Source organism: Dendrobates tinctorius, unplaced genomic scaffold (genome assembly GCF_039654945.1).
Source record: "Dendrobates tinctorius isolate UK_male_01 unplaced genomic scaffold, ASM3965494v1 ptg000075l, whole genome shotgun sequence".
Taxonomy (NCBI): Eukaryota; Metazoa; Chordata; class Amphibia; order Anura; family Dendrobatidae; genus Dendrobates; species Dendrobates tinctorius.
Window position 1 is genome coordinate 39,577,942 of NW_027361743.1, and position 18,516 is coordinate 39,596,457.

At 42.7% G+C, this 18,516-nt stretch overlaps 1 protein-coding gene across 2 annotated transcripts in view; it reads left to right on the forward strand.

Annotated features, from left to right (window-relative positions):
- The window catches only part of BRCA2 (BRCA2 DNA repair associated), a 174,378-nt gene that overhangs the window by 20,380 nt on the left and 135,482 nt on the right, over positions 1-18,516 (forward strand). For both annotated transcript variants that reach the window (XM_073583185.1, XM_073583186.1), the window contains exon 6: positions 14,676-14,781. In XM_073583185.1, the coding sequence (XP_073439286.1) occupies positions 14,676-14,781 (106 nt within the window). The remainder of the gene's footprint in view (positions 1-14,675; positions 14,782-18,516) is intronic.

Sequence of the window (18,516 nt, forward strand, 5' to 3'; positions counted from 1 at the left end):
GTCCCCCCCGGGACATTGTAATAAAGTAAAAAAAAAAAAAAGTGTAAAAATAATTTATTAAAAAATATTCCCTAATAAATTCATTTTTTGGAAATAATAAAAAAAAACAATAAAAGTAACACATATTTAGTATCGCCGCGTCCGTAACGACCCGCCCTATAAAAACTGTCCCATTAGTTAACCCCTTTAGCGAACCCCTTAAAAAATAAAAATAAAAAGCAAACCAAAAATAATGCTTTATTATCATACCGCCGAACAAAAAGTGTAATAACGCACGATCAAAAAGACGGATATAAATAACCATGGTACCGCTGAAAACGTCATCTTGTCCCGCAAAAAACGAGCCGCCATACAGAGTCATCAGCGAAAAAATAAAAGTTATAGCTCGCAGAATAAAGCGATGCAAAAATAATTATTTTTTATATAAAATTGTTTTCATTGCATAAAAGCGTCAAAACAAAAAAAAGACAAATGAGGTATCGCTGTAACTGTACTGACCCGAAGAATAAAACGCCTTATCAATTTTACCGCACGTGGAACGGTGTAAACGCACCCCCCCCAAAAGAAATTCTTGAAATGCTGGTTTTTGTTCATTCTGCAATCAAAAAAATCGGAATAAAAAGCGATCAAAAAATGTCACGTGCCCGAACATGATACCAATAAAAACGTCAACTTGTCCCACAAAAAATAAGACCTCACATGTGGGTCGAAATACTGAAAAATTATAGCTCTCAAAATGTGGTGATGCAAAAACTATTTTTACGATAAAAAGCGTCTTTTAGCGTGTGACAGCTGCCAAAAATAAAAAACCGCCATAAATAGTAAATCAGACCCCCCGTTATCACCCCCTTAGTTATGGAAAAATAATAAAATTTTATTTATTTCCATTTTCCCATTAGGGCTAGGGCTGAGATTAGAGTTAGGGGTGTGTTGGGGTTAGGGTTAGAGTTATAATTGGGGGGTTTCCATTGTTTGGGCACATCAGGGGGTCTCCAAACGGAAACATGGCGTCTGATCTCAATTCCAGCCAATTCTGCGTTGAAAAAGTCAAATGGTGCTCCTTCCCTTCCAAGCTCTGCCATGTGCCCAAACAATGGTTTACCCCCACATATGGGGTATGAGCCTACTCAGGACAAATTGCAAAACAACTTGTGGGGTCCAATTTCTCTTGTTACCCCTAGGAAAATAAAAAATTGGGGGCAAAAATATCATTTTTGTGGAAAAAATATGATTTTTTTTATTTTCACACCCGGGCGTTATAAACTTCTGAGAAGCACTTGGGGGTTCAAAGTGCTCACCACACATCTAGATAAGTTCCGCGGGGGGGTCTAGTTTCCAAAATGGAGTCACTTGTGGGGAGTTTCAACAGTTTAGGCACATCAGAGGCTCTCCAAACCCGACATGACACCCACAGACCACTCCATCAAAGTCTACATTCCAAAACGTCACTACTTCCCTTCCGAGCCCCGACGTGTGCCCATACAGTAGTTTTCTCCTACATATGAGGTATCAGCGTACTCAGGACAAATTGGACAACAACTTTTGGGGTCCAATTTCTCCTGTTACCCTTGGGAAAATAAAAAAATTGGGGACTAATTGATCATGTTTGTGGGAAAAAATAAGATTTTTTTATTTTCATGCCCAGGCATTATAAACTTCTGTGAAGCACTGGGGGGTTCAAAGTTCTCACCACACATCTAGATAAGTTCCTTAGGGGGTCTAGTTTCCAAAATGGTGTCATTTGTGGGGGGTTTCCACTGTTTTGGTACATCAGGGGTTTTCCAATCGCGACATGGTGTCCGATCTCAATTCCAGCCAAAAACGTCAAATGGCGCTGCTTCCCTTCCGAGCTCTGTCATGCGCCCAAATAGTGGTTTACCCCCACATGTGGGGTATCAGCGTACTCAGGACAAATTGCACAATAACTTTTAGGGTCCTGTTACCCTTGGGAAAATAAAAATTGGGGTTGAAAAGATCATTTTTGTGGAAAAAATATGATTTTTTAATTGGATCGCTGTAAGTTATAAACTTCTGTGAAGCCCTTGTGGCTACAAAGTTCTCACCACATATCTAGATAAGTTCCTTGGGGGGTCTAGTTTCCAAAATGGGGTCACTTGTGGGGGGTTTCCACAGTTTAGGTACATCAGGGGCTCTCCAAACGTGATATGGCGTCCCATCTGAATTCCAGCCAATTTTGCATTAAGATAGTCAAACGGCGATCCATCGCTTCTGAGATCTGCCATGTGCCGAAACAGTGGTTCCCCCCTCCCCCACATATCAGGTATCGGCGTACTGTTACCCTTGGTAAAATAAAAAAAATTGAACCTGAAGTATTTTTTTTGTGAAAGAAAGTTAAATGTTCATTTTTTTTTTTTAAATATTCAAAAAATTCCTGTGACGCAGCTAAAGGGTTAATAAACTTCTTGAATGTGGTTTTGAGCACCTTAAGGGGTGCAGTTTTTAGAATGGTGTCACTTTTGGGTATTTTCTATCATATAGACCCTGCAAAGTGGCTTCAAATGTGATATGGTCCGTAAAAATAAAATGGTGTTGCAAAAATGAGAAATTGCTGGTCAATTTGTAATCCTAACTTCCTAACAAAAAAAAATTTTGGTTCCAAAATTGTGCTGATGTAAAGCAAACATGTGGGAAATGTTACTTATCAAGTTTTTGTGTGCTGTATCTCTGTGATTTAAGGGCATAAAAATTCAAAGTTGGAAAATTGCGAAATTTTCAAAATTTTCGCCAAATTTCCGTTTTTTTTTCACAAATAAACGCAAGTTATATGAATGAAATTTTACCACTAACATGAAGTACAATATGTCACGAGAAAACAATGTCAGAATCACCGGGATCCATGGAAGCGTTTCAGAGTTATTACCTCATAAAGGGACAGTGGTCAGAATTGTAAAAATTGGCCCGGTCATGAATGTGCAAACCACCCTTGGGGCTTAAGGGGTTAATAAAGAGGATTACGAGAGATATGATCCATGTTTACCCCATGAGCAATAATAATGATTGCACGGCTAAAAGCTCCAAAAGGAGATGTATTCTTTCTAGACATTATAATGGTGATGGCTATATGTTTTGTCCCTTTTTTTTTTTTTGTAGAATGGGAATTTTTGTTTTTAATTTGGTATTTCATTTTCCATGTCCCATTCCCCCCCCCTTCCCAGTTCTTAATTTTCTGTGTTTACACATCATGTAATAATTGTTGGAAAACTTTAATAAAGATACTTTATTAAAAAAAAAATCCAGGAACTGTGCCATACGCCCCAAAAAAGCATAAGTAGGAATCAAGAAGGAGGGTGTGGAGAAGGCACTAGTGAAACTGTAGTATTACAAACAAGCTGAGTAGAAAACATGAAATATGTTATTACAATCAAAGTGAACAAACCACTGTCAGCATAAAAACATTTAAAAGAACAAAGACCAAGTTGGTCTCCACAAAGAAATATATGTGGAGATATGTGGCCTTACAGCTGAGCTCGCTCTTGTCATGGTCCTCTCATGTTTGTGACTGTTCTTGGCCATATTGGATATCTTGGACACTATGTAGGGGGCAACAAGGGACGATATGGTGTGAATGCGTTTAGTTTCCAAGTAATTAATAGCATGTGTGTATATATTTGTATGTGTGTATAAATATTATTTTTATTGTTAAAATATATAGCACCATTGGTTCCATGGTGCTGTCCATGAGAAGGGGTTACATCAAAATACAAATATCACTTACAGTAAACAAACTAACAATGACAGACTGTTAGAAAGGGAAGATGATCCTGCCCTTGTGGGCTTACATTGTACAGGGTTATGGGGAAGGAGACAGTAGGTAGAGGATCGCAGTAGCTCTGTGGTGGATAATCGGATGTGTTGGGGCACAGAATTCCAAAGGATGGAAGATATTCGGGAGAAGTTTTGGAGGCAATTAGGTGAGGAGCGAATAAGTGGCGAGGAGAGAAGGAGGTCTTGGGAGGACCGTAGATTATGTGAGGGAAGATATTGGGAGACCAATTTGGAAATATATGGAAGAGAAAGGTTATGGATGGCTTTGTAGTTCAGTGTTAATAGTTTAAACTGGATGCGCTGGGAAATTGGGAGCCAGTGAAGAGATTTGCAAAGAGGGGAAGCAGGAGTGTAGTGAGGAGAGAGATTAATTAGTCGGGCAGCAGAGTTAAGGACGGCCTGGAGCCGTGCGAGAGTGTTAGGGCCCCGTCACACATAGCGACTCACCAGCGATCCCGACAACAATATGAACTTGTCAGGATCGCTGGTGTGTCGCTACATGATCGCTGGTGAGCTGCCAAACAGGCTGCTTCACCAGCGATCAGGACAGCGACACGCGGGTAACAAGCGACGCACGTCGCTTAGTTACCCGCAGTGTACGTAAAGATACCAGTGCGCTGGTGCAGGGAGCTGGTAACCAACGTACACATTGGGTTTTTAAGCGCCGCATGGCGCTTAGAAACCCGATGTGTACGTTGGTTACCAGCTCCCTGCACCAGCGTGCTGGTATCTAACGTACACATCGGCTTTCTAAGCACAGTGCTTAGAAACCCGATGTTTAGCTTCTTTTTTTTTTTAAATCAGATGATTTTTATTTAAAAATTGTCAGCATGAAACTTTGACAATACATTTAACTTTAGCATATAATATAAACCATGTTCAACCTGACAGGCGATATAACTGTACTTACATCCTAAATCCCCTCCCCTCCCCCCATCCCTTTAAATCATTGCACTTATAACACACCATGTCACATTTTGAATCTTTTTTCGAGGCAGCCACTTAAGATCCCTTTTTAAAGTACCAACACAGAGGGTCAAGGGCGCGTAGGTAGACGCATTCTTTCTCTCATAAGAGCCTTCGAAGCCAGGCCTGGGTGCTCCATCCAGCCACCCCACACATTCTCAAACTGCATGTGTTGACCTCTTTTCGCATATATGTTCTGTTCCATCAAATTAATAAAGTTAACCTTATTAATCAGTTCCTGTCTAACTGGCGGTTTGTCATCTAACCAGTGGGCCGCAATGAGCTTTCTGGAAGCATATAGGATTCTGGCTATGGTCAGCTTCCCCCCACTCATCAACTGCAATATCCTCCATGCATCCCAATACACACGTCAGCGGGTTCCTTATAAGATCCACTCCCATTACCTCCTAAGTCAAATTAAGTGTTTGTACCCAAAAGTTCTTTAGGGCAGGGCAGGACTACATCATATGTAGGAGATCTGCCCCATCCTCAGAGCAACGCGGGCAGCAAGAATCCCCCCTCAGGCCCGCCCTCTTCATCCAGACCAGGGTCCTGTATACCCTATGTATTAGGTAGAGTTGTGAGACTCTCCTGGCTTCACTCATAGAGACCTTGGGATGAATTGTAATACGCTCTCCCACTGAGAGTCCGAGATTGGTCCCACATCCTCTTCCCATTTTTCTCTGGACTTAGCCGGGTGCCTTACTAGAAATGAATCCAAAAAAACCCTATATACGAGGGAGATGAAACCCCTAGTGCCCCTCAGTGACCCTATAAGATTCACCATCACATCTGATTGCACCACTAGTCTTGATGTTTTAAGCTGTCGATCAACTGCATGCCGCAGCTGCAGATATTGAAAGAAGAAGGATTGACTCAGATGGAACTCCCTCCTGATCTCGTCAAAAGTCTTAAGCATGCCGTCAATTAACAGCTGTGACAAAAACCATATCCCGACCCTTCTCCATTGAGCAAATCCCCTCAGACGTATTAACTCCCCCAGTCTCGGATCAAACAAAACCGACGAAAAGCGCGTGAACTCCGTAATGCCCCTCTATTGTCTAACTCTTTGCGAAATCTTGTCCACCATAGCGATTGTCGGGAGCCTTTTAGGGTTCACCCGGATCCTACCATCCTCTAGACTAGCCAGCAGCGGACCTCTGCCCACTATAAACTCAAGGACCTTCCCGGCCGACGTAGATTGAGTTGGCTCCCCCCACCCCACCGTATGCTGACATTGGGATGACACATAATAAACCCACGGGTTTGGGATTGCCAGGCCCCCCTCCTCTTTTGACCTCTGTAGATGTTCAAGTTTAATGCGTGCCCTACTACCCTTCCAGATCAAGTCCCGGAAAAGAGAATCAATCCGGTAGAATTTACTTTGCGCCAACCAGACAGGCGTATTATGAAGTATATATAGGAGCTGGGGCATGAGGATAATTTTTAATAAATTTGCTTTACCTGCCACAGACAGGAATAGTTTCTTCCATGCTCCAATTTTTTGTTGAAACTTATTGATAAAGGGGGTAAGATTAAGCCGTTCATATTCCTCCAATTTAGCCGAGACCACAATGCCCAAATATTTAAACTCCCTAACCACCCTCAAAGGGGTCCCAGGGTCTAGCGCCAGGGTAGCAGCCGAGTCCACGGGAAGCAACACGGATTTATCCCAGTTGATAGTCCAGAAATAGAGCCGAATTTACCAATAACTGCCATAGCCGAACTCAGGGAGTCGCTCGGGTCAGCCAGAAACAGCAGCACATCATCCGCGTATAAAGCCACTTTCTCTACGTGGCAGCCATATTGGAATCCCCGGATATACATAGTACCACGAATCTTTGCCGCTAAAGTCTCTACCGCAATCGCAAAGAGCAAGGGGGGATAGGGGACACCCCTGCCTCGTTCCCCTATATAGGGAGAAACTCTCAGACAGCAAACCATTAACCCGTATTTTAGCACTAGGGGATGTATATAGCAAACGCACCCAACTCACAAACTGATCACCAAATCCCATGGTTCTCATTACCGCCCACAAATACGTCCACTCCACACTGTCGAACGCCTTAGCGGCATCTAGGGAAACTATTACCCTCTGTCCCACATTATCCGCCCTCGCCTGCATGTTTAAGTATAATCGCCGGAGATTTATAGCTGTGGACTTATTGGGCATAAACCCTGACTGGTCTTGGTGAATTAGGGATTCGTTGACCTTGTTAAGTCGGTTCGCCAGCATTTTGGCCAATAACTTAATGTCAGTGGTCAACAAAGAGATCGGACGATATGAAGCTGGGTCCGTCAGATCTTTTCCCTGCTTTGGTAGGACAACAATTATCGCCTCTCGCATGGAATGTGGCAGCTCCCCCCCCTTCCCCCCGCCGAACCCGCAGAGTAAACCTCCATCAACTTGGGAAGCAACACCTTCTTGTATTTTTTAATATAACAAATCTCCAAAACATCATCAATCAATTTGTTGTGGCAACAATACCACCATTCTTAAATGAATAGACTGAAGCAGCGACTCAAAGCTAAATGTAGAAAACACAGAGGACTAGAGTCTAAGCTAATATGCAAAATTACAAAAATTTATTAATAATACAAAGTATGACATGTAGTGACAATACATACAGGAAAGCACCGTATAATATATGTACATGAGCAGAAACAAATAGAAATGGGGGTAAAATGGCTAATATAACAGTGACCCAAATACCCTAGTTCGTAGCAAGGTAACCAACCACCACAATAGATGCACATGAAACGGGGATAGTAAAAAATCATGCCAGTCTCTTAAAGGAGAAGGTAATGCCATACATATAATGTATAATGCTAAACCTCAATAACAAAAAACTCCCTAAAGAAAATAGAATGCTTGGTCTCAATAATCAAAAACTCTGAAGAAGGACATCTACACCGAAACGTGCGTCGGGCTTCGCGCTGTCCTGTCCCCACTTTTTGCAGCATGATGGGTAATTACCTTTTTTAGGTGCACTTTTACTTACTACATTATAATTATTGCCCTCTCAATGCAATTTCTCATGTAAACTTGCAGATTGGTTTTCCAGCTTTCCCTAACATCACATTCTCCCCAGTCCTATTTAGGATGTATATTTGTGCTGATGCCTCATAGTATACCCCACTTTAGGGCAATACTCTAGAGAGTTTTTGATTATTGAGACCCAGCATACTATTTTCTTTAGGGAGTTTTTTGTTATTGAGGTTTAGCATTATACATTATATGTATGGCATTACCTTCTCCTTTAAGAGACTGGCATGATTTTTTACTATCCCCGTTTCATGTGCATCTATTGTGGTGGTAGGTTACCTTGCTACGACCTAGGGTATTTGGGTCACTGTTATATTAGCCATTTTACCCTCTGTCTATTTGTTTCTGCTCATGTACAACATATATTATATGGTGCTTTCCTGTATGTATTGTCACTACATGTCATACTTTGTATTATTAATAAATTTTTGTAATTTTGCATATTAGCTTAGACTCTAGTCCTCTGTTTTTTTTACCTCCTTGTATTTTTTGTAGATTTCCCCTGGGATACCGTCCCCCCCCCCCCCCCCCGGGGTCCTGTCACTAGGTGGTACAGAGCCTCTGCTCTGCTAGTGAGAGTCGTGGAAGCTGCACCCCCCACTAAAAAGTTATCAATTTCCTCCTCCGACGGCTGCACGTGTGACTGGTACAGATTCGAGTAAAATCCCATCACCTCCAGTATGGCCCTACTGCCTGCATGCTCACATCCGTCTTTCCCCTTTAATTTAGCAATATACGCCGATTCCCTTTGGGCCGCCACCACCCTGGACAGAAGGTGACCCGCTCTCTCTCCCTCCTCGAAAAACTTCATTGTGCAGAACAGCCTTTTCCTCTCCTCAGTTTTCATAGTCATATTACAAACCTCTCTCTGCGCTGATCTCAAACGGTCCCGGCCTCAGGGGTTTGCTCCTCAATTAGTGCCGCCTCTGCTCCCTCTAATGACCTAATCAATTCCTGGTCTCTCCTGCCCGTCTCGGTCTTAACTAGCGATATGTCTTTAATGCACAGTCCTCTAAAGTAGGCCTTCTTGGTTTCCCATACCATTAATACCGAGGCCGAGCTCATATTAATTTTAAGGAACTCCGTCAGGTCAGCCCCCACATGGCCGTCCAGATCAATCAGCTGGAGCCAGAACGGATTTAGCCTCCACAGGGGTCTCCTGGAAAATTCGGAGCCCTGCCCCTGAAGCACCACACACATAGGCGAGTGATCCAACAGAGTTCTAGCCAAATAAGTTACCTCACCCACTAGACTTAATATTTGATATAATATTCCCCAGAGCCAGATCAATCCTGGACAGCGAGGCAGAGGCGGATGAGAAGCAGGAATACTTATAGGTTCCGGGGTGATGGATTCTCCATATATCTATTAGTGCAGTCCCCTTCAGAACCGCCCCAAAGGGGTTGCAATTACCACCTGGTCTCCGCGCCTCCCGACCACCCCTGTCCCAATGGGCATCAGGAACATTGTTGAAGTCGCCAATTATCAGAAAGGGAATCCCCGGGAAATCGCCCACTACCTCCATGACCTTGTACAGCAATTTCCCACAATACGGCTGAGGGATATATATCGAGATCAGTAACATCAGTATACCAGACAATTTACATAGCAAGCATACGAACCGTCCCAGCGGGTCTATAATCACCTTACACTGTTCAAAAGGCATACCTGTGCGAACAAGAACACTGACCCCCCGTGAGTATGAGGAATATGTTGCATGATACCCTGCCTGCAGCCACCTTTTTTTAAGAAGATGCGTTCTACTCTCTATCAAGTGGGTTTCTTGCAAGCATATGACTGCAGGTTTGGCATCGAGCAAGAACGTAAACATTGCCTGTCTTTTTACTCCGGACGTCAACCCCCTAACGTTCCAACTTATTATCTTTATTTTATCCGCCATTACCCTGCAGCCCCAAATACCGTGCCATCCATTTCCACAATTGTGAATTAGTAAGGCTGTCTCCACACAAACCTGTGTGACATAGACAATAATTTAACATTCCCCCCACCCCCACCCACACAATACCCAAACTTCACCCAACTCAAGCTTTCCATCTCCTCCAGGTGTCACGGAGGAGGGTGCGTACTTTATCCGATTCAGAGTATCCACTTCACCGAAGCAAGCCCGCTTTACTCCCCAACCTCTGGGATTAGCATATGACTGGTGATTGCAGCCAAACAATTCTCAACAGTTAACCATAAAACATTCACATTAACTTTCTGTTAAATACCTTCAACATGTCTAGAACATGTGAACTAGAAAAATAGAAAGAGGTAGGAAAATTTCTCCCTCCCCCTCCAAAGCACAGCAAGATTATTTCCCAAAATGAGAGGAGGGTCCTCCTCCTGAGAAAAAGGTATACAGGAAGGAAGAGCGGATAAATGTAGGATCCCGTCCCGATTAAAGGACAAGTCCCGTCCCGATTAAAGGACAAGTCAGCTCAGTCAGCCAGCGGAGTCCTTAGAATTCGCCTTGCGGAGACGCATCTCGTTGCTGTCCAGCCAGTTGAGGGCCTCCTTTGCATCTGGGAAGAAATGGACAATGTCCTCATCTACCACTCTTAGTTTAGCCGGATATAGCATTGCGTATGGCACACCCAGAGCTCTCAACCTCTTCTTAATGTCAACGAATTTGGTCCTTTGCTTTTGAACCTCCATAGAGAAGTCCGGGTAAATGGAAATCGTGGAGCCGTTGATTTTCAGGTCCGGATGATTCATGGAAAAGCGAAGAATAGCATCCCTGTCCCGATAATGCAGAACCTTGACAAGCACCTGTCTTGGAGGACGACCAGGGGGGAGGGAAACGCGGGAACACGGTGAGCTCTTTCCACGGTGTATAAACGGGACAGGTTATTCTGACCAATAGTGTTTAACAGCCACTGTTCAAAGAACTCGGTGGGCGCAGAGCCTTCGTTTTTTTCCGGCACCCCTGTGATCCGCACATTGTTGCGTCTTGACCTACTCTCTAGGTCATCAGTCTTTGCCTGCACAGCTGATATTGCAGCGGCCATACGCTGATGCTGCTTGTCAGATTTTGCCATAGTATCTTCCACAGTGCTAATATGTTTCTCAGCTTCCCCATCCTCTCCTTAGTGACATGCATAGAGTGTTGTAACTTAGACATACTGGCCTGCAGGACCCCCAGCTGTGCTGCCACATCAGTAATAGTAGTGTGAAAGTCAAGATGGGGTGCAGAGTGTACATTAATGAGAAAAAAAATGAACTTTTTTGAATTTATCAAATGGCTGCAATGAAACAAACAGTACAAAATTTAACCCCTTCACGACCTTTGACGTCACGTAGGCGTCATGAAAAGTCGTGCCAGAACGACCCATGACGCCTATGTGGCATCATGACTTTAAAGCCCCCCTGCGGGTCGGGTGACCTAGGTCACTGAAAGGTCACCCGACCCGCAGATGCAGGGGGCTTTGTTCTTCACCACAGGGGGGGTGGCTTCGCCCCCTCGTGGCTACGATCGCTCTGATTGGCTGTTAAAAGTGAAACAGCCAATCAGAGCGATAGTAATATTTCATCAATGAAAATTGATGAAATATTACAATCCAGCCATGGCCGATGCTGCAGTAGCATCGGACATGGCTGGAGACCGTGATACGACCCCCCCCCTCACCGGCTCACCGGGCCGACCGGCCCCCGACACCGACTGACGGCGGCAATGTGCCGCCGCCGTCATCATCGGCTCCCCCCACCTTCCGTCCCCCCCCCCCAGTACCTCCGATGGCCCTCTCCGCCTCCTGGTGTCCCGCTGTCCCGGACCATGGGCGCCGCCATCTTGAAAATGGCGGGCGCATGCGCAGTCCGCCCGCCGGCTGCAATTTCCCCTCATTCTATTTTGATCACTTTGATAAACTCTCACAGTGATCAAAATAGAATGAAAAGTAAATAAACCCCCCGTTTATCACCCCCATAGGCAGGATCAACTAATAAAATAAAGAAATTATTTTTATTTTTCCATTAGGGTTAGTTTTGGAAAGAGGGTTAGGTTTGGAAAGAGGGTTAGGTTTGGAAAGAGGGTTAGGTTTGGAAAGAGGGTTAGGGTTGGAAAGAGGGTTAGGGTTGGAAAGAGGGTTAGGGTTGGAAAGAGGGTTAGGGTTGGAAAGAGGGTTAGGGTTGGAAAGAGGGTTAGGGTTGGAAAGAGGGTTAGGGTTGGAAAGAGGGTTAGGGTTGGAAAGAGGGTTAGGGTTGGAAAGAGGGTTAGGGTTGGAATTAGGGTTAGGGTTGGAATTGGGGTTAGGGTTGGAATTGGGGTTAGGGTTGGAATTAGGGTTAGGGATAGGGTTAGGGGTGTGTTGGGGTTAGGGTTATGGTTAGGGTTGGGATTAGGCTTAGGGATGTGCTGGGGTTAGGGGTGTGTTGGGGTTAGGGCTGGAGTTAGAATTGAGGGGTTTCCACTGTTTAGGCACATCAGGGGGTCTCTAAACGCGACATGGTGCAACCATTGATACCAGCCAATTTTGCGTTCAAAAAGTCAAACGGTGCTCCCTCCTTTCCAAGCCCCGACGTGTGCCCAAACAGTGGTTTACCCCAACATATGGGGAATCAGCATACTCAGGAAAAATTGCACCAACTTTGGTGGTCTAATTTCTCCTGTTACCCTTGGGAAAATAAAAAAATTGGGGGCTAAAAAATTATTTTTTTGGAAAAGAAATGATTTTTTTATTTTCACGTCTCTGCGTTATAAACGTCTGTGAAGCACTTGGGTGTTCCAAGTGCTCACCAGACATCTAGATAAGTTCCTTGGAAGGTCTAGTTTCCAAAATGGGCTCATGGGGAGTTTCCACAGTTTAGGTGCATCAGGGGCTCTGCAAATGTAATATTATGCCTGCAAGACCATTCCATCAAAGTCTGCATTCCAAAACGTCACTACTTCCCTTCCGAGCCTCGACGTGTGCCCAAACAGTGGCCCCCACCCACATATGGGGTACCAGCGTACTCAGGACAAACTGGACAACAACTTTTGGGGTCCAGTTTCTCCTGGTACCCTTGTGAAAATAAAAAAATAATTTTTTGAGTTAAAAAAAAATATTTTTTATTTTCACGGCACTGCGTTATAAACTTTTGTGAAGCACTTGGGGGATCAAAGTGCTCACTATGCATCTAGAAAAGTTCCTTAGGGGGTCTAGTTTTCAAAATGGGGTTATTTGTGGGGGAGCTCCAATGTTTAGGCACACAGGGGCTCTCCAAACACGACATGGTGTCCGCTAACGATTAGAGGTAATTTTAATTTCAAAAAGTCAAATGGCGCTCCTTCCCTTCTGAGCCCTGCCGTGCGCCCAAACAGTGGTTCCCCCCCACATATGGGGTATCGGTGTACTCAGAACACATTGCACAACAACTTTTGTGGTCCAATTTCTCCTGTTACCCTTGCGAAAATAAAAAACAGCGTGCTAAAAAAATCATTTTTGAGGAAAAAAAATGATTTTTTATTTTCACTGCTCTGCGCTATTAACTTCTGTGAAGCACCTGGAGGTTCAAAGTGCTCACTACACATCTAGGTAAGATCCATAAGGGGTCTAGTTTCCAAAATGAGGTCACTTTTGGGGGGTTTCACTGTTTAGGCACACAGGGGCTCTCCAAACGCGACATGGTGTCCGATAACGATTGGAGCTAATTTTCCATTCAAAAAGTCAAATAGCGCTCCTTCACTTACGGACCCTGCCGTATCAATGTATTCAGGAGAAATTGCCCAACAAATTTTAGGATCCATTTTATCCTGTTGCCCATGTGAAAATGAAAAAACTGAGGCTAAAAGAAAATTTTTGTGAAAAAAAAAAAAAAGTACTTTTTTTTTTTACCGATCAATTTGTGAAGCACCTGGGGGTTCAAAGTGATCACTATGCATGTAGATTAGTTCCTTGGGGGGTCTAGTTTCCAAAATGGGGTCACTTGTGGGGGAGCTCCAATGTTTAGGCACACAGGGGCTCTCCAAACGCGACATTGTGTCCGCTAAATATTCCAGCATGTTTTCCATTCAAAAGTCAAATGGCGCTCCTTCCATTCTGAGCCCTGCCGTGTGCCCAAAAAGTGGTAATTGCTCAAAAAATTTTAGGATCCATTTTATCCTGTTGCCCATGTGAATATGAAAAAATTGATGGTAAAAGAAAATTTTTGTTGTAAAAATTAAAATGTCCATTTTTTCTTTCCACGTTGCTTTAGTTCCTGCGAAACACCTGAAGGGTTAATTATCTTCTAGAATGTAGTTTTGAGTAGCTTGAGGGGTGCAGTTTTTAGAATGGTGTCACTTTTGGGTATTTTCTACCATATAGACCCCTCAAAGTGACTTTAAATGTGAGGTGGTCCCTAAAAAAAATGGTTTTGTAAATTTTGTTGTAAAAATGAGAAATCGCTGGTCAACTTTTAACCCTTATAACTTCCTAACAAAAAAAAAATTTGTTTCCAGAATTGTGCTGATGTAAAGTAGACATGTGGGAAATGTTATTTAGTAACCACTTTGTGTCACATAAATCTCTGGTTTAACAGAATAAAAATTCAAAATGTGAAAATTGCGAAATTTTCTAAATTTTTACCAAATTTCTGATTTTTTTCACAAATAAGCGCAAAAATTATCGACCTAAATTTACCACTTACATGAAGCCCAATATGTCACGAAAAAACATTCTCAGAATCGCTAGGATCCGTCGAAGTGTTCCTGAGTCATTACCTCATAAAGGGACACTGGTCAGAATTGCAAAAAATGGCCAGGTCATTAAGGTCAAAATAGGCTGGGTCATGAAGGGGTTAAAGGGGTCTGAATACTTTCCATACCCACTGTGTGTATATGTACGTATATATAATATATGATTGTATTTTACCACCTGTCATTGCCAACCGTTCTCTATATTATATATTATTTTTTAAGAACCAAACCTCAAGATCTGTATCCGAGAGTCTTGGCGTACAAGCGGATCCTGACATGTCCTGGTCAAGTTCATTGGCTACACCACCCTCTCCAACTGTGATCATTAGTAAGAAATGGGTAATTTGTCACTTTATGAATGGCTACATGGGTGTGTGTATGTGTAAACCTGTGTGCGCAGTGTGGACATGTGGGAAGTGGTGGGTTGTTATATCACATGTTTTGATGCAATTCATAGTGTACAGAGGGTAGATGTACTGATTCCCGTTTGCCTACCTTAGACCTTATTCAGACATCTTTTTATATGAAGAAATAGACACTTTCATCATTGTGCTAGATCCAGTTGTTTTATTTTTAACGTAGCAAAAATAAACCTTTTTTTAATATTATTTTACGGACACTTGGTCTCCAGATGTGAACAGCCCCATAGACTATAATGGCTATGTTTTCTATTTGTGAAACCTCTGACAGACCATATGCATAAAAAAGACAACCTCTGAAGGAGGTCTACAGCCTCATTCATGAACAATGATTTTTTACTGATATAACACATATAATTATAGTCTATGAAGCTGTTCACATGTCCATGGTTTTGTGTGGGCCGTGTATCTGTGCAAAAATCAGACATGTCCATTTACAACATCATGGATGAAAAGCACCAATATAAGTCTATTGGTCCTTGAAAATCGCGGACGTCACATGGATGGCATAAGTCAGCATGCAGGCAGTGTGCTGTCCATGGCTAACATTGCAGTCAATAGCAGAAACTTTGTCATTTATTCATCTATACATGTAAAACACTGATGGTAAAATCTCACACACTGACCAAACACTGATCCCACTTGGATCCAAAACACTGATGATACTTGTACCATTCTTTTGCGTATGTGAGCAAGCATGGACAGCTGAATGAGGCCTTAAAGTGAACCTGTCAGCAGGATTGTGCTCAGTAACCTACAGACAGTGTCAGGTCGGTGCAGTTATACTGATTACAATGATACCTGGTGATGAAATCCGTCTTGTGGTTGTTTAATCTTTATTTTCATTTTAAGTTTTGAGTTAATGATATACCTGTGCTCCATGGCGGCCTGTGGGGGTCTTCATGTGGTGCTCTGATTAGATATTCATAATGCAGACTGCTGACAGGTCACTGATCCCTCACTGACCTGCCCCCTAGTTAATAATAAGAATATTACATATACAAAGTAAGAAAAAAAACACAACTGTGTTTATAATTAGTATGATTGAGGTTATCCTGGTAATAAATCCATTTGAACATGGTGCCTATCGATGTATATGGAGGTGATCCGATAGCTGCTTTGCGCAGGCAGCTCCATCTTGCTAAAGAAAAAAAACAAATTTCCTCCTCCAAGATGGCGCCAATAACTGCTATTGCAGAGGCACGGCGGCACCATCTTGCTAGAGAAGAAAAAAAATTCCTCCTCCAGGAACGCAGTAGCAGCGATCACCAGTTGCTAGTATTGCACAGGTGCCGGCGGTGGCATCTTGGAGGAGGAATTTTTTTTTTCTCTAGTAAGATCGCACCGCCTGCGCAATAGCAGCTTTCAGATCACCTCTATATACACTGACAGCTGCTACTGCGCAGGCGCGGTGGGCGTCATTTTCAAATGTGTGTTTTTTTTTTTGTTTTTTTTTATCAGGATAACCTTAACCAAATTAAGTATATACACAGTACACATGTGATTAAGTTGCAGCGCAGGTGCCACGGCCGACGCCTGCCTGTAGAATTTTTTTTTTCGGTATGTACGTATATTCATTATGTAATCTAGGGGGTAAGTTAGTGAGGCATCAGTGACGTGTCAGCAGTCTGCATTATGAATATCTAATCAGAGCACCACATGAATACCCCATATAAGCCGCCCCAGAGCATGAGCAGATCATTAATTGAAAACTAAAAATAAAGATTAAACAACAACCACAAGACTGATTTCATCAACCCAGGTATCATTGTAATCAGTATAACAGCACCCATCTGACACTGTGTGTAGGTTAATGTGCACAATCCTGCTGACATGTTCTCTTTAAGGAAAATATGAGTCTTTGATAATATTACCGCAACCTAGGCTAAAAATCCAAGGCTGTGTATTATTTACTGATACAGTTGAAACCTGAAGTTTACATACTCTATATAAAAAGACACATATGCATGTTTTTCTCTATATCTTTCATGAAATCAGAATAAACCTTTCCCGTTTTAGGTCAACTATTCTTACCATAATTATTACTTGCCAAATGCCAGAATAAGGAGTGAGAGAATGTTTTAAGGCATTTTTATTACTTAGACTGGTTTCACACTTGTGTTTTTTTGCGCTTGCGTTTTTTTTCCTATAATTAACATGTGTGCATTGGCATGCGTTTGTACCAGGGCTGTGGAGTCGGAGTCGGTGCTCATTTTGGTGGAGTCGGTATAAAATGGACCGACTCCGACTCCTAAAATATATACTAAATTGGGTACAGTAGTTCAATGCAGAATATGCTGAATATTTTTTCATAGGAATTTGGGAAAGTTATGAAATGTCCTATAAATGACTGTTCTATTCCTGATCTAAGGCTACATTCACACACAGCGTTTTTCCTACGTTTTTTCAGGATACGTTTTTCAGTTGCAAAAGCAGATCAGCTTTTTAAAAAACTGCATCACCTGAAAGGTTTTTGAGCTCATAGATAATGTTTTCAATAGCAAAAGCAGATTAGAAATCTGCTCTATCTATCTATATATCCATTTATCCATATCTGTCTATCCATATCATATCTGTACCAAAAAGAATGAAAGCCGGATAGCACACAGACTAACACTCCTTTTTTTTTTTAGCACCAGTCAGGTACACCTCATAGCTGCCCAAAAGGACGCCCAGGACAGGCATTGCTCGCCTTCAGTAATACATCAACTGATAGTTTGTATGCGCATGCGTTTTTTTGTAGTGTGCGCCCGGGCGCACAAAATGTATCCTGTTGCATCTTTTGTGCGTCCGACCTGTCTCAAAAAAACGCATGCGCACGCAGTGCGCACAAAATGCACACAAAAACACATTAAAGTGGGAGCGCTGATGTGCGCATGGTCTTGCGCACGTCAGCGCAAAAAAGCATGCGTTTTTTTAAAAAACAAATGCGCAAAAAACATGAAACCGCATAAAGCCCGCATGGTGCGTTTTCATGCGCGTTTGCACTGCGCACGCAGCGCAAAAAAACGCAAGTGTGAAAGTAGCCTTACTTCAAAGTCAAAAGTTTACATACACTAAGATTGCTATGCCTTTAAACAATTATGGACTGCCCATATGATGATGTCATGTCTTTGTATTTTAATGCACACCTGAAACACACTGCTTCTTTGTGTAGCATCATGGGAAAGTCTCAAGAAATCAGCCAAGATATCAGGAAGAGAATTGTGGACTTGCACAAGTCTGGCTCATCCTTCGGTACAATGTTAAGATACCTGAAGGTGCCTCGTTCATCTGTACAAACAATTATACACAAGTGCAAACAAGATGGGAATGTCCAGCCATCACACTGCTCAGGAAGGAGACAGGTTCTGCATCCCAGAGATTGTGTTTTGCTCTGACACGTGCATATCAACCCAAGGACAAAAGTAAAAGACCTTGAGAAGATGATGGGAGAAGCTGGTAAGATTGTGTCAATATCCACAGTGAAACGAGTACTGCACCAACATGGGCTAAAAGGCCACTCTGCCAGGAAAGAATCCATTACTTCAAAAGAGACAAAAAAAAAAAAAGTCAGATTATTGTTTGCAGATGCACACAGGAACAAAGACCTTACATTTTGGAGACATGTTCTGTGGTCTGATGAAACTAAAATTGAACTCTTT